The sequence below is a fragment of the Balaenoptera borealis genome (genome assembly GCF_965194805.1).
Source record: "Balaenoptera borealis genome assembly, chromosome: 15".
Lineage (NCBI taxonomy): Eukaryota > Metazoa > Chordata > Mammalia > Artiodactyla > Balaenopteridae > Balaenoptera > Balaenoptera borealis.
In genome coordinates this window covers 71,039,749-71,054,710 of record NC_138871.1, presented here as the reverse complement: position 1 = coordinate 71,054,710, position 14,962 = coordinate 71,039,749, and the positions used below count along the sequence as shown (strand labels likewise).

Sequence of the window (14,962 nt, the reverse complement as noted above, 5' to 3'; positions counted from 1 at the left end):
AGGAAATGATATCCTAGGAGGAAGGAACAGCTTGTAAAAAGCACAGAAATGTGTACATGTGTAACCAGCTGATGTATTCAAGAGCTGCAGGTAAGTAGACTGGTTTGCGGGCAAAGAGCGGGCAACACAGGGAGTGGCAAGAGACAAGGCCAGAGAGGGGCGCAGGCGCCCAGGTACTGCTGTGCCTTTTAGGCTTTGCTGAGGCTCTAGAACTCTCTCTTTAGTAGGGTGCCACGGAGAGTTTTAAGAAGGGAGTGACATGACCCAAATTGCTGTTTGGAAAGATCGCCTGGTTGTTATATGGAGACAGGTTTGGTTAGCATCGAGAGGTACTAAAGGCAGAGACCAGTAAAACAAACACCCTTTGGTTAATCAGGGTCTGAACTAGAGAAATGGTGGAGAGGATGAAGATAAGAGTCATTCAGAGAGTAGACTTACATTTTAGAGCCCTTGGCTGTTGGATCTTCTGTTGTGTAACCTGCCACCCAAAGGGGGTCTTCTGGACCAGACTGCTCACCCCACTCCCTATCGCCAGTGGACCCACCGAGTATCCCCAAGCACAGCTCCAGCCAGCAAACTCAAGAAGCCTTAAGGGACCGTAGACCCACTTCAATCCAGCTGCCTGTTGTTAAGAGTTAGTCGTTACCTTCTTGAGGTAGGCAGGAACTCCCACCAGAATCTTGGAACAACCAAGGGGGATGTCACTGTGGGCATCACAAAATCATCCAAAAGGCATCAGTACAAAATAGTGTTTGTTTACTTTTATTTATAAATGTCAGAAGAGGAAAGAGCCATCAAAATTCGATACAGAGTAGTATTCTCAAGTTCTGTTCCCCAATCCAAGGTAAAGACTTGAGTTAGACAGTTTGGATTCTGTGGCAGCTTGATGCAGTGGGTAGAGTTCTTGACTGTGGAGACCGAGTTCCAAATCTGGCTCTGACTAGGGGCCTGAGAAGCCCCTTCCTCTCCCAGGCATCAGTCTCCTTGTCCCACGGATAAAGGAAGTGAACCAGATATAGTCACAGATGGCCCCAGGAATCTGTGGTCTTTGTCCCTACTGATGACCTAGAAACCCTTCCATGGCCGACCAGCAAGAGGCACCAGGTGTGGTTGGGACTCACGATCGACCTTAATGCCCAAAGAAAAGGAGGCCACTTTGGCGGAGTTCACTCATCTTTCAGTCACTTACTGCTGTTCAGGAAGGGTGAGACCTGGCAGGATGCCAGCCCCAGCCCCACATATACACAGGGACTGGCCCTGGCCTCTCCAGAAACCAGAATTCTCTTCCTTGGGCCAGCTTCTCATTCTCCCAGAAGTGCCGAATCCTGCTCTGAGGATGACTGTCCTGGTGCTCATTTTGATCCTGGCTTTGATGCTGGATGATGGGTCACCTCACAATTAGGTAACTTGTCTCTCTTTCATACTCTGTTTCCTGGGGTCAGTCCACAAGTTCATCTGGCTTAGAAACTGGATGAAGATTAGGACTATTAGGAGCTTTTTAAAAAGGCTTTTTTTCTACATTCCCTGCTGCTCTCTTTGGTCTGATCCGCTACAACCACCAGAATAATTCTCCCAGGCCCCACACCCTGAGATTCTATAGTTCACTCTCCATCAAGATACCACAGTAACTCCATGTTCCTGGCAGTCTCCCTGGAAAGAGACCAGGAGCTGTCAGGGCAAAACCTCTTTCTGACATTGGGAGGATCACCAAACTAAAAGAAGCTTCTAGCCCTCCTGTATCAATTAGCTTCCATCTCTCATGCTTCTTCCCCCAGATCCCAGCAGGGATCCAGGAGTATGAGTGGGGCTGGCTGGTTTTTTCTCATCTTTAAGTCACTATTCATCTCCTCTCCAGTTTATATGAAGGCAGAGAAGCTTCTTGAACTTCAGTCAAGACACTCATTGAAGCCAGCCACTGTGTGTTCAGTTACGGAACAGAACAAAATCGAAGACTACTAATGGCATGCTGGGAATATATCCACAAATACTGTCTAAAAAGCAAGGAACAATTATTCACCAATGAATTGGAGAGACTAGAAGAAATCAATAAATTCCTAGAAACATAGAACCTACCAGGAGGAAATAGAAAATCTGAACAAACCAATTACTAGTAAGGAGATTGAATCAGTAATCAAAAGCCTCCCAAGAAACAAAGGTCCAGGACCAAACAGGTTCACTGGTGAATTCTACCAAACATTCAAAGAAGAATTAATACCAACCCTTCTCAAACTCTTCCCAAAAAAAAAAAAAGAAGAAGAAGAGAAGGGGACTCTTCCAAACTCATTTTATGAGGCTAGCATTACCCTGATACCAAAACCAGACAAGGAAACCATAAGAAAAGAAACTTACAGGCCAATATCCCTGATGAACATAGATGCAAAAATCCTCAACGAAATATTAGCAAACTGAATTCATCAATACATTAAAAGGATCATAGTGGGATTGATGATCAGTCCCACCATGATCAAATGGGATTTATTCCAGAGATGCAAGGATGTTTCCACATCTGCAAATCAGTCAGTGTGATACACCACATTTACAAAATAAAGGATAAAAATCATATGATCATATAATGCAGAAAAAGCATTTGACAAAATTCAACATCCATTTATGATAAAAACTCTCAACAAAGTGGGTATAGAGGGAATGTATCTCAACATAATAAAGGCCATACATTACAAGCCCACAGCTAACATCACACTGAATGATGAAAAAAGCTGAAAGCTTTAACTCTAAGATTGGGAATGAGACAGTTTTTCCCACTCTTGCCACTTTTATTCAACATAGTATTGGAAGCCCTAGATAAAGCAATTAGGCAAGAGAAAGAAAGGAAGGGATCCAAGTTGGAAAGGAGGAAGAAAAACTGTCACTATTTGCAAATGACATATTATATATAGAAAACCTTAAAGACACCATCAAAAAACTGTTAGAACTAATAAACAAATTCAGTAAAGCTGCAGGATACAAAATCAATACACAAAAATCTGTTGCATTTATATACACTAACAAACTATCAGAAAGAGAAATTAAGAAAACAATCCCATTTACAATTGCATCAAAAAGATAAAATACCCAGGAATAAATTTAACCGAGGCGAAAGACCTGTATACTGAAAACTACAAGACATTAATGAAAGAAATTGAAGACACAAATAAATGGAAAGATATTCCACGTTCATGGATTGGAAGAATTAATATTGTTAAAATGTTCATACCATCCAAAGCAATCTACAGATTCAATGCCTATCAGATTCAATCCTACAAAACTCCAATGGCATTCTTCACAGAAATAGAACAAAAAATGCAAAATTTGTAAGGAACCACAAAAGACCCCAAATAGCCAATGCAATCTTGAGAGAGAACAAAACTGAAGGCATCACATTCCCTGATTTCAAACTAGACTACAAAGCTATAATAATTAAAACAGTATGGTATTGGCCTAAAAACAGACACATAGATTAATGGAACAGAATAGAGAGCCCAGAAATAAACCTGCACATACATGGTCAATTAATTTATGACAAAGGAGCCAAGACTATACAATGGGGAAAAGAACCGTCTCTTTAGTAAATGGTGTTGGGAAAACTGGACAGCAACATGCAAAAGAATGAAACTGGACCACTGTCTTACACTATACACAAAAATTAACTCAAAATGGATTAAAGACTTGAACATAAGGCCTGAAAGCTTATAACTGCTAGAGGAAAACAAGTTCCTTGACATAGGTCTTGACAATGGTTTTTTGAATCTGACAACAAAAGCAAAGGCAACAAAAGCAAAAATAAATAAGTAGGACCACTTCAAACTAAAAAGCTTCAGCACAGCAAAGGGAGCCATCAACAAAATAAAAAGGCAACCTACTGAATGGGAGAAAACATTTGCAAATTATATATCTGATCATGGATTAATATCCAAAATGTATAAAGAATGCATACAACTCAATGGTGAGAACAAATAAACAATTCGATTTATAAATGGGCAAATGGGGACTTCCCTGGCAGTCCAGTGGTTAAGACTCCACGCTTCCGTTCAGAGGGCACGGGTTCGATCCCTGGTCAGGAAACTAAGATCCCACATGTCCTGCGGCGCGGCCAAAAGTAAAATAAAAATGGTCAAATGATCTGAATAGACATTGTTCCAAAGAAGACATACAGATGGCCAACAGGGACATGAAAAGATGCTCAACATCATTAATCATCAGGAAAATGCAAATCAAAACCACAGTGAGATATCACCTCACATCTGTTAGAATGGCTATTATCAAAAAGACAAGAAATAACAAGTTTTGGGGAGGATGTGAAGAAAAGGGACGACTTGTGCGCTATTGGTGGGAGTAAATTAGTGCAGCCACTGTGGAAAATTGTATGGAGGTTCCTGGAAAAATTAAAAATAGAACAACCATGTGATTCAGCGATTCTACTTCTGGGTATTCAAAGGAAACAAAAACACTAACCTGAAAAGATATATGCACCTTTGTGTTCATTGCAGCATTATTTACAATAACCAAGATTTGGAAACACCTAAGTGTTCATCAATGGATGAACGGATAAAGAAATTGTGATATATATATATATATTCACAATGGAATATTATTCGGGCATAAAAAGAAATCTTGCCATCTGCAACAACATGGATGAACCTCAAGGGCATTATGCTAAGTGAAATAAGTCAGAGAAAGACAATACTGTATGATCTCACTTATATGTGGAATCTTAAAAAAAAACAACAACAACACTCTATTTTCTACCTTTGTTTTCTACTTATTTCTAATAGAGCAAAGAAGGCACTCTAGGTCTAAAGCAGAATTAATGAGTGAAGATTTGCTTTGTCTGATTAATGGGTCCTGAGGACTGGTGTAGTAGGACTTCTTGCCACTGTGTCACTGAAAAACAACTATCCTTCTGTGATTTGACTGCATCTCAATGGGTTCAACCAAACATTCCTTTCCTTTCCTTCCTCCCCTTCCCTTCCCCCCTCCTGTACTCCTTCTTTCTCCCTTTCTTTCTTTCTTTCTCTTTCTTTCTTATTGTGGTGAAATATACACAACATAAAACTCACCTTATTGACCATTATTAAGTGTACAATTCAGTGGCATTAAGAACATTCACATTTGTTGTGCAATCATCACCCATCTCCAGAACTTTTTCATCTTCCCAAACTGAAACTCTGTACCCATTAAACAATAATTCCCTTTTCCTCCCTTCCCCCAGCCCCTAGCAACCACCATCCTACCTTTCTGTCTCTATGAATTTGACTACTCGAGGCATCTCATGTAAGTGGAATCATACAATATTGGTCCTTTTGTATCTCATTTATTTTGCTTAACATAATACCTTCAAGACTCATCCATGTTGTAATATGTATCAAAATTTACTTTCTTCATAAGGTTGAATAATATTCCATTGTATGTATATACCACATTTTATTTATCTATTCATTCACTTGGACATTTTTGGCTATTGTGAATAACACTGCTATGAGCCTTAGTGTACAAATACCTGTTCAAGCCCCTGCTTTTAATTGAATATACACCCAGAAGTGGAATTCCTGGATCATATGGTAATTCTGTGTTTAATCTTTTGACCAATTGCCATACTGTTTTCCACTGCAGCCGCACCATTTTGCGTTCCCACCAGCAGTGAACAAGGGTTCCATAAAATCACTGATTTTGTAACATATTTCCTGATTACAGTGCATGTTAACTGTAGAACATCTAGATAATGTAAAAAAAAAAAAAAAAGTGTAGAATATAAAATCCCCTTTATTCTAACTACCTAGTTCTACATTTGACCTCAATACATATTATCCCCAACAGGAAGGGAAGGGGTCATTTCCCTGTTACGAAAATGCTGGAGAGCGTGATCCAAAAACAGAGCTGAGGCCTGCCCTGCTTGACCTCATGGTCAGAGGCCCCATCCTGGCTGTCCCAGGACCCTAATCATCAATAAGGTTCATGCAGTTAAGCTGACTTCTGAGTCATATTCATGGGCTGCTCCTGGTCTCAGGCGAGACATGGGATGGTCACATTCTCCGTGGGCCCGTCTCCTCATCTTTAAAACCCACCTCAAGATTGATAGAGCAAAACATAAAATGTTTGCGCAAGGTGATTCGTCTAGAGAAACGCGTTCTACACATGTAGCACCAGCTACATCTTCATAATCGAGCTTTCATTTCGCGGCCAGAGAGCGCCGGAGGACGTGGGTCTGATCCCTCAAAGATGCGGTCCTGCCCAAGGGAGCGGAGGACTGGAGCAGTTCCCGCCTCATTTCACTTTTCCAAGTCCCCATTGGCTGATTCCTACCATCGATCCGCCTTGTTCCCGCTGTCTTCTCCTATCACCGCCGCCGTTAGCCTCTCGTCCTGTGCTCTCATTGCTCCTCCCCGCAATCGCTCTGCGCAGGAGCGTTCCAGAGGCAGCCACTGGGAGTCGCTGGATTCGGTTTTTAAAAAACGCCGGCAGTGAATCCGCGGTGGAGCGGGCAATTTGAACGCCACACATCCGGGGCACGCAGCCGGGGCGCTGCTGGCCCTCCCCTGGACCCCAGCCTCTGCCTCCGGACCCGGGAGGCCGAGAAGGAGCCGCGGTCCGCAACCCTGAGCGCCAACCATGGGCCCGCGCCGCCGGATCCGCAAGCCCGAAGTCCCAAGGAGGCGCGCCGCGAGCCCGGCTCCTGCCCCACCCCGGCCGGGCCCATCCTTAGGTAACCCGCCGTGATCCCTTTCCCTCAGAGCCGGCCTCCCTGCAGCCTGTCTGTGAGGTGGGTACAGCCGGGTCCGCGTGCCCATTTCACAGACGAAAAAACCGATGCTCGCTTGCTGAGCCTGGGGTCCAGCCCAGTCTCCTGACTCCCGGTCCGCTCGCCTTCCTCTGCAGGGGGTGCCAAAGCGGTTCTGCCGTCCAGTATCCGCTCCGGGACGGCCCAAGGTCCAAGACCGGGGAGGGACTGGGGAAGGTAGTTCTGAGGAGGAGAAAGGACTGGCCCAGACAGTATTCTTGATTCTACTAACGTGTATTGAGTGCTTACCACTAACTAGGCATTGTGTTAAACTCTTTATATGAATTAACTCAACTTTATATTGTGCCCATTTTACAGATGAGACAACTGAGGCACAGACAGACCTGATAATTTGAACAAGGTCACCCAGCTTGTTCCCGCAGACACGGGATTTTAAAAAAAATCGGTGTTTGTGCTTTTTTCAAATGCAAAAGTATTGGCTGCTTTTTGTGACAATTTCAAACAACAGTTCTAATTTTAGAAGGTGCCTTTCCAGGTGTTTTTGGTTTTTTGTTTTGTTTTTTTCCTTCAGTGAGTGGCTGTATTGGTCCTTAACCAAAGTTCCCTAACTCAGACGGTGCTCTCACCTTGTTCCCTTCCAGAGGTAGCATGCCTGGAAAGAAGGCTGGTCTGTGGTCCTTAGTTTCTGTGCTGTGGTCTGGTGGATGGGATACCCACAAACAAGAACTGTGGCAGCAACTGCTTTACTTGTCTTCTGCTCCATAGCTAAGAGCAGGGTGAAGAAAGTATTATTGGTTATTTATAGATGTTGCTATTGTGAATGGGTTGTTTTTTGGGTTTGTTTTTTTTTTTGGTTTTTTTTTTTTTTTAATACTTCTTAAGGCCTTGACTTTTTTTTTTTTAATTAATTAATTAATTTATTTATTTATTTTTGGCTGTGTTGGGTCTTCGTTTCTGTGCGAGGTCTTTCTCTAGTTGCGGCAAGCGGGGGCCACCCTTCATCGCGGTGCGTGGGCCTCTCACTGTCGCGGCCTCTCTTGTTGTGGAGCACAAGCTCCAGACGCACAGGCTCAGTAGTTGTGGCTCACGGGCCTAGTTGCTCCGCGGCATGTGGGATCTTCCCAGACCAGGGCTTGAACCCGTGTCCCCTGCATTGGCAGGCAGATTCTCAACCACTGGGCCACCAGGGAAGCCCTGGGTTGTTTTTGTTTTTGTTTTTGTTTCTTTCCTTAACATAAATAACCTTTGCATCTAGCTAACTTGCTGAATTCTCTTGTTAATCCTAAGAGTCTTTCAGTTGCTTTAATTGAAATTTTTAAGTGGACCATTATACTGTTTGCAAATAATGACTTTTGAGTCTTCTTTTCATTTTTATACATTTTATTTCTTATTTTATTGTTAGTGAGGCCCTGAGACTAGTGTTGAAATAAGAGCAATGTTTTGGTCATCTTTGTCTCATTTGTAATTTTAACAGGAATATTGTCACATATGATGTTCACTGTTGCTTCCGGATGTAGAAGCATCCTTACAACTCCAGTCCCCTGATTCACTCTCAGCTCAGGATGACCTTGCCTCATGCTTCATTGAGGAAATAGAAGCCTCCAGACTGGATTCCCCTTTATCTTCTCACAACAGAGAACCTAGGTGACCCCTTTCCATCAAAAGCCACTCTTCCTCCTACATGAGCTCTTGGTCATATTCTTCTGTCACCTTCCCAGGGGCTTTCTGTTATCCTTACCACCCGCACTTGGAAGTAAATTCATACTCCTTACATTGGCATTTGGCAAATGTGCTCTGCTATTAATGTTCTAAAGAAAAGGGCACCCCACATCCCCGGCTCCCTCATACTCCCCATTTCTCACTTCTGCCCTTCACAGCTACCCTTTTTTTTTATTTTATTATTTTTTTAAATTAATTAATTTGTTTTATTTATTTATTTTTGGCTGCGTTGGGTCTTCCCCGCTGCGTGCGTGCTTTCTCTAGCCACGGAGAGCCGGGGCTACTCCTCGTTGCGGTGCGCGGGCTTCTCATCGCGGAGGCCTCTCGCGTTGCAGAGCGCGGGCTCCAGGCACGCGGGCCTCCATAGTTGTGGCTCGCGGACTCTAGAGCGCAGGCTCAGTAGTTGTGGCGCACGGGCTCTGTTGCTCTGCGGCGTGTGGGAACCTCGACCAGGGCCCGAACCCCTGTCCCCCACATTGGCAGGCGGACTCCCACCCACTGCGCCACCAGGGAAGCCCCACAGCTACCCTTTTTAGAACAGCCAGACTTAAGTCTACAGACGTGTCTGTTTCTGTTCCCAGACACCCTTCAACCCATTCCAGTCTGACTCCCCACAAGCACTACCCCTACTTCCAGTGCCCTTGAACTGCTGTTGTGAAGGTCACCAGCTACTTTCATGTTGCCAACTTTATTAGACATGCCTGTGTCCTTCTCTTACCCTGTCTCTCAGAAGCACTCGACACAGTGGGTAATTTCTTCTTCAAAACACTCCATCCCCCTGGCTCCGTGATAACACACACTCTGCAGTTTCTGCTCAGCGGTTTTTACTGCCTGTGCCACCTCTCTTCAGCATGTAGATGTTGGACTTCCATGGTCTACTTTTCCTTTCTTTCCCTTCCCCAGGTGGGCTCATCCCTCCCCGTGGCTCCAGTACCATTCATACACTGACAGCTCTCACATTTATAGCTCCACCCCACATCTGTCCTCTGACCCCGCACACCTACATCCAACGGCCTTTCTACTCGAAGACTCTTGGGTACGTCACACTAAACACATCTAAAAGCGCACTTTTGGTTACTCCCCTCCTGCTGCTTCATCCCCAGTTTCCCCCATTTCAGGAAATGGCATAGCCACTCACAGGATCGTTTAAGCCAGAAACCTGGGAGAGATTTTTCATCTTGCCCCCATGTCCATCCAATCCAAATGTAAGCTCAGGCACTTCCACCTCCACGTCACATCAGTCATGCCACTCGTTGCCTTCTCCACTCCCACCAGCCTAGTCCAAGCCCCCAGCACCCTAACCTGGCTACGACTTCCCTTCCACTCTTGTCCCTTTTCGGTTCTTTCCTTACGCAGCAACTGGAATGATCTTTAAATGTAAGTGGATCATCTCTCTGTCCTGCTTAAAAGCTCTTCTGTGGCCTCCCATTACTTTAGGATTAAATCTCAACTCCTTATGTCAGATTTTAAGACCCAACTATTGAATGTTTAATCCCAGTTCTTTCCCATGGTCTCTCTAATTGGTTACTTTTCACAAGCACTCGTTCCTGAGTCATAGCCTTCACATCTTCCCTTACCCCTCTGAGGTTATTATGTGTATTTCTCTTTCTCTCTTTTCTGTGATAACTCAAGTCCCTCTGGTATTGGTTATTTTGTTTGCTGAGTTTGGTCCCTTCCTTTCATGGTGTTGGCCTTTTTACATTGCTTGGTGATCTTTAGTTGTGTTCATCTTTCCATTCTGTGACTGCCGTGTCTGATTATTAAAGGCTGCTTCCAGCGACTGGATTGGGGACTGGTGGTGAGGAGGGAGGCAGGTGCCAGTAGCTCATCTCCTGGGTGTAGGGCCTCCCTCTTTCTCCTAAAAAGTCCCCTGTTTCTTTGGCCCCTGGGATAAAGCCTCCACTGCCAGCGCATCTGTGCATTGCCCCTCTGTCCCCATTTGCTCTTGGCAGCTTGTCTAACACTTGGCAATTAGTTCACCATATTAAATTCCTTCTGTGCAACTACTTGGTGTGGATTCTCTCTTCTTGGCTGGACCATGAATAACATTTCTTCAAAATGTTAGTTTTCGTGAGGTTTTTTTTTTTCTTTTTTTTATTTGTTCAACTTCTCAGAGGTTCATTTGTTTTTATTGGTCCTTGGTTTAATTTATGGAGCCAGCTGTACTGTTTTTATTTTACACTCTTATTCATTAAGTTAGTTTATTATCTTTAATATTTCTTTTGCTCTACCTTCTTTTGATTTACTTTAGTAATTCTCTCCCTAATACGTGAGTTGAACACTTAGCGGAATTATCTTTTAATGTTCTTGTTTTCTTGTAGATAGATCTTGAGGCTGTACATTTTCCTTTAGGACTATTTGGCTATATCGCTTAAGTTTTAAGGTGTAGACTTTTTATTTTTATTCATTTCTAAATAGTCCAATTTCAGTGAATTTTCCTCTTTAAGACGAGAGTTAGAAGAATTTTTATTTTTTATATTTTTGTTTTTTTAATTTCTGATCAGAGTTTGACTTTTTTGATTTCTACTTTTAGGAATGCTTTTAAGATTTTTTTGTCTTTTTTTGTTGTTGTTGAAACTAGGCTTTGAGCCAAAGGCTCTGACTTCATAGCCCAAAGGCCCGACACTGGCACTGAGTTATGCCACTTCTGAGCTCCCACCTTGGCCGCTAACATGCTCTGGCCAACTGTCTTAACCTCTCTGGGCCTCAGGATAACAGAGACAAGGGAATTGTACTAGATAATCTCTCAGATTCCTTCCAGCTCTTAAAAAAATACCTAAAAATTGGACTTCCCTGGCGGTCCAGTGGTGAAGACTCCGTGCTTCCAACGCAGGGGGCGCCTGTTCGATCCCTGGTTGGGGAACTAAGATCCCACGTGCTGTGCGGCAGGGCCAAAAAAAACCTAAAAACAAAATTGGAAACTGGGTTTCCAATCCAGGTGGGAAAGATAGAGGAGATGCCCAGAGTACTGTGGGCCCAGAGGAGGGAAGTGACCCATCGGTTTGGAAGGGATTGGGAGTCAGGAAAGGCTGCGTGGAAGAGACGGCATTTAAAATAAGACCCTCAGAGGATCGTCACTGAGGGTCACTGGGACCCTCAGAGGATCACTTATTCATTCATCTAACAAAAATTTACTTAGCACCAACCACTGTTCTCCAGTTGCTGAAGATAACCGCAATGACTACAATAGACAAAAATCCCTGCTTTGGGGGAGCCTATCATATACAGTCTACGATTTGGTAGTTTGACAGCCAGGTTGCAACGCACCACCCGTTTTCCACTGCATTTTACTGTCTGACCCAACTCTTTTGCTCAGGCGCTCCCTCCCGTCCACTTGCTCGCCGGAAATATCGGGTTCTGAAGGAGATCCGAACTCTTCAGAAGAGCACACACCTGTTGTTAAGGAAGAACCCCTTCAGCCGCCTGGTGAGCTCCAGGGAGCTTCCCGCCAACCCCCATGCCGCCTCCTTTCTTTAAATGTCCCAGGTATTGGGCCCCTATCGCCTCTTGCCCAAATGGCAAGGGACCTCTTCTCTAGCCTGGTCGGGGACTCTTCATCTTCTGAAAACATGAGCCCACCAATTCTTAGCCCACCAAGAATTAGCCCAATCTAATTCTTTATGGAATTAATTTCTAACCCCTACCACCTTTGAACTGTGTTCTTTGATTACGTAAAAGGAACTCTGTCATCCAACTACCCTTTCATCCCTTGTCTTGCCCTGAGAGATTGTCTCCTCCTCTCCCCACCACCAATGAGGAGAGACGGGCCAATCTCTAAGCTCCCTGGAGTTGACACCAGCTACTAGTTAGGTTCTATGATTAAGGGCCAGGAAGGAATAACGGAAATGAAGATTCATGGAGACTCATGGAGAGAGTCTGTCTTCTCTTGAATCTCCTTTTACTCTCTACTCCTCCCCACTCCCCTTCTCCCTTGCTCCCCATCCCCACTCCTTCGCAGGCAAGAGAAATATGTGTTATATTCACTCGTGGTGTGGACTTCAATTGGCAAGCCCAGGCCCTGTTGGCCCTACAAGAGGTAAGACGGGGGCCAAGGTACAGTTGGGTGAGGGGTGAGTATGGGAGAAAGGCAAGGCTAAATCTCACCTCCTTGAAAAGAACAACAAGGGACACCCAGGGTTTGGAGGCTAGGTTCTCATTTGGTGGTAGTGGAATTCCCAGGCCAAGTTCAGTCTCGTTCTGTGAATAGTCCTTCCCCGCAGTCCTTTGAGCCCTTAGAGACTGAGTTTAGCGGGTCTCTCAGCAAAAAGCAGCCCATGCCCCCTCGTCTGTGTCAGTCTTTCTGCTTCTCTTTCTGTCCGCAGGCAGCAGAAGCGTTTCTAGTTCATCTCTTTGAGGATGCCTATCTCCTCTCCTTACATGCCGGCCGTGTCACTCTCTTCCCGAAGGATGTGCAGCTGGCCAGGAGGATCCGAGGCATTCAGGAAGGGCTCGGCTGAGCTCCTGCCGCCCGTGACTCTGTAAGCTTTTCCTGCTCACCAGAGAGTGAGTGCACTTTGGGGGAAGAACACCTAGCTTCTCATCACTGTGGTGGGAGTTTCTGTGAAGGAATCTTCCTTCTCCATCCTTAGTCCTTGGCTGCCTCGCCTTCCCTTTGTTCTCTAGGAAAGGTTTGACCTAGTTTTAACTTGAATGCTTGGGATTCTGTGGCTCATGCCCTTTTGTACAACGTTAAATAAAGATATTTTTCAATTAAGTAATGACCAGACAACCTGAATCTCTGACAGAGTTAATCCTCTCCATTTTACAAGGACCAAATGACCTCGTTTTGATTAAAACAAAGTTCTTATTTTTGAAAATGCCTTGTTAGTAATTGTGATTCCTGTGTTTCAGGGATGATACCGGGGACTCTGCCCGTAACTAGGGCCAGATCACGGAGTACAAGGTGCTGCCTGGACTTGCTGTCTCTGAGCAGAGTGTGTGTGTTGCTTTTGTAATTAGGTTTTTTTAAGAAGGAGAAGACTGCATGGCTTTCCTCTGTAACAGAGGTAATACATGACAGAATGAACACATTCCAAAAGTCCTGACAATAATTTCAGATGAAGAGACTCCAAGTTTGACTTCACTTTGCAAATTTTTCACACACCTGATGATTTGGAAGACATCAGATTTTCTAGCTTATGAGAGAAAAGGATATCTACTGATTATTTTAGATCTTTCTGTACCATTTAAATTTTTTACCATATGTATATTTACTTTTATTTAAAACATAAGGGGAAAAATACGAGAAGACCACTTCAGCCAGTTGCCTGGAAGAGCCTGGCGCATCCAGCATGCAAATCTCTGTCCTTCAGATTGACTTCATCATTAGTGGCAGCAGCAAGTTCCTGTGTGGATTGTGCCTGTCCACGGATTATATAGCTTTTCAAAAACTCAATTGGGATGAAAACAGGAAATCGTTAAGGTTTGATGTTCTGGCTCCTTCTGGTAAATTCCTATCAAAATCATTCAGAAATTCTAGCTTGTAGAATTTATTTTATTCTTATTTGCAAGTCATAGACGATGTAGCATAATTTATACTGAAGAATTTTTCATTCCAGGACTTTTAAGAGCCTTTTCAATGTTTTTACAGGTGTTTTTTATAACTCCCTTGTGGAGAGATAATAAAAATAATTCTTTAATGAGAAAAAGTTGAAGCGAAGTTCACTATTATACAGAGTTTATACTGTGTCCTTTGTGTGTTAGCGTTAAGTTCTTCATTTGGACACTTTGCCAACAGCCACAATTTAAACAAGAGAATTCAGGGATGTGTTTTTGTCTCTGGTGGAGTAGAGCATGAGCAGATAAAAACCTTGCCCATCTCTTGTAACTGAAAGCAGTTTAAGAGATTTCCAGAGAAATGGGAAGTGCCACGTGAAGACTTTTAGATATTGTGTGTGGTGAAAATGATTAGTGAGGGCGGACACTAATAATGATGTGTCAGCCAACTGAGAGACAAACTAAAGGGAAAAGGACCAAGTTCTGTTGTGTGATAGATTTTAACCCTTTGGAAAAACCGTTTCCTGTTCGACATCAACTCATTTTTATGTAGACATTGGAATAAAGCTTACCTATCTATGACTATATTTAAAGTTCTTGTCAGTATGTTATTAATCAGAAGATTATACTCTTCCTCTAGTTTTCTTTAAATGGACACTTCTCTGCTCTCTTAAAATTGTACTAACCAGGACCCCACTGTAACACATGGTCACATGTCACATGCAAATGCCAGGCAGGATGTGTGCTCAGCACCACAGAGTATTTATACAGTAACGTGAGAATAAGTAATTTACACCATGATAATGTTATATGATATCATTACAATTTACTGTAAACTTTGAGCACTTACATTGCTGATGTTGCTGGCGTTTTGTTTTTGTTTTTCTCTACTTTCTGGGTGATTTCACCAACATTATGTTCTAACCTTTCCATTGAGTTTTTTATTTCTGCTTTCACATTTTTTAATATCCAAGAACTCTCTTATTTTTTGAATGTTTTTTATAGCATCCC

The 14,962-nt window shown here is 43.5% G+C and overlaps 1 protein-coding gene across 1 annotated transcript; it reads left to right on the top strand.

Moving 5' to 3' along the window:
* The first annotated feature begins 6,452 nt into the window (after positions 1-6,452).
* On the top strand, positions 6,453-14,538 carry CENPA (centromere protein A). The gene is made up of 5 exons (XM_082357647.1): positions 6,453-6,700; positions 11,772-11,881; positions 12,414-12,491; positions 12,778-12,933; positions 13,307-14,538. The coding sequence occupies exons 1-4, from the start codon at positions 6,607-6,609 to the stop codon at positions 12,910-12,912; spliced, it is 417 nt and encodes a 138-aa protein (XP_082213773.1). The 5' UTR covers positions 6,453-6,606; the 3' UTR covers positions 12,913-12,933; positions 13,307-14,538.
* The last annotated feature ends 424 nt before the right edge of the window (positions 14,539-14,962 follow it).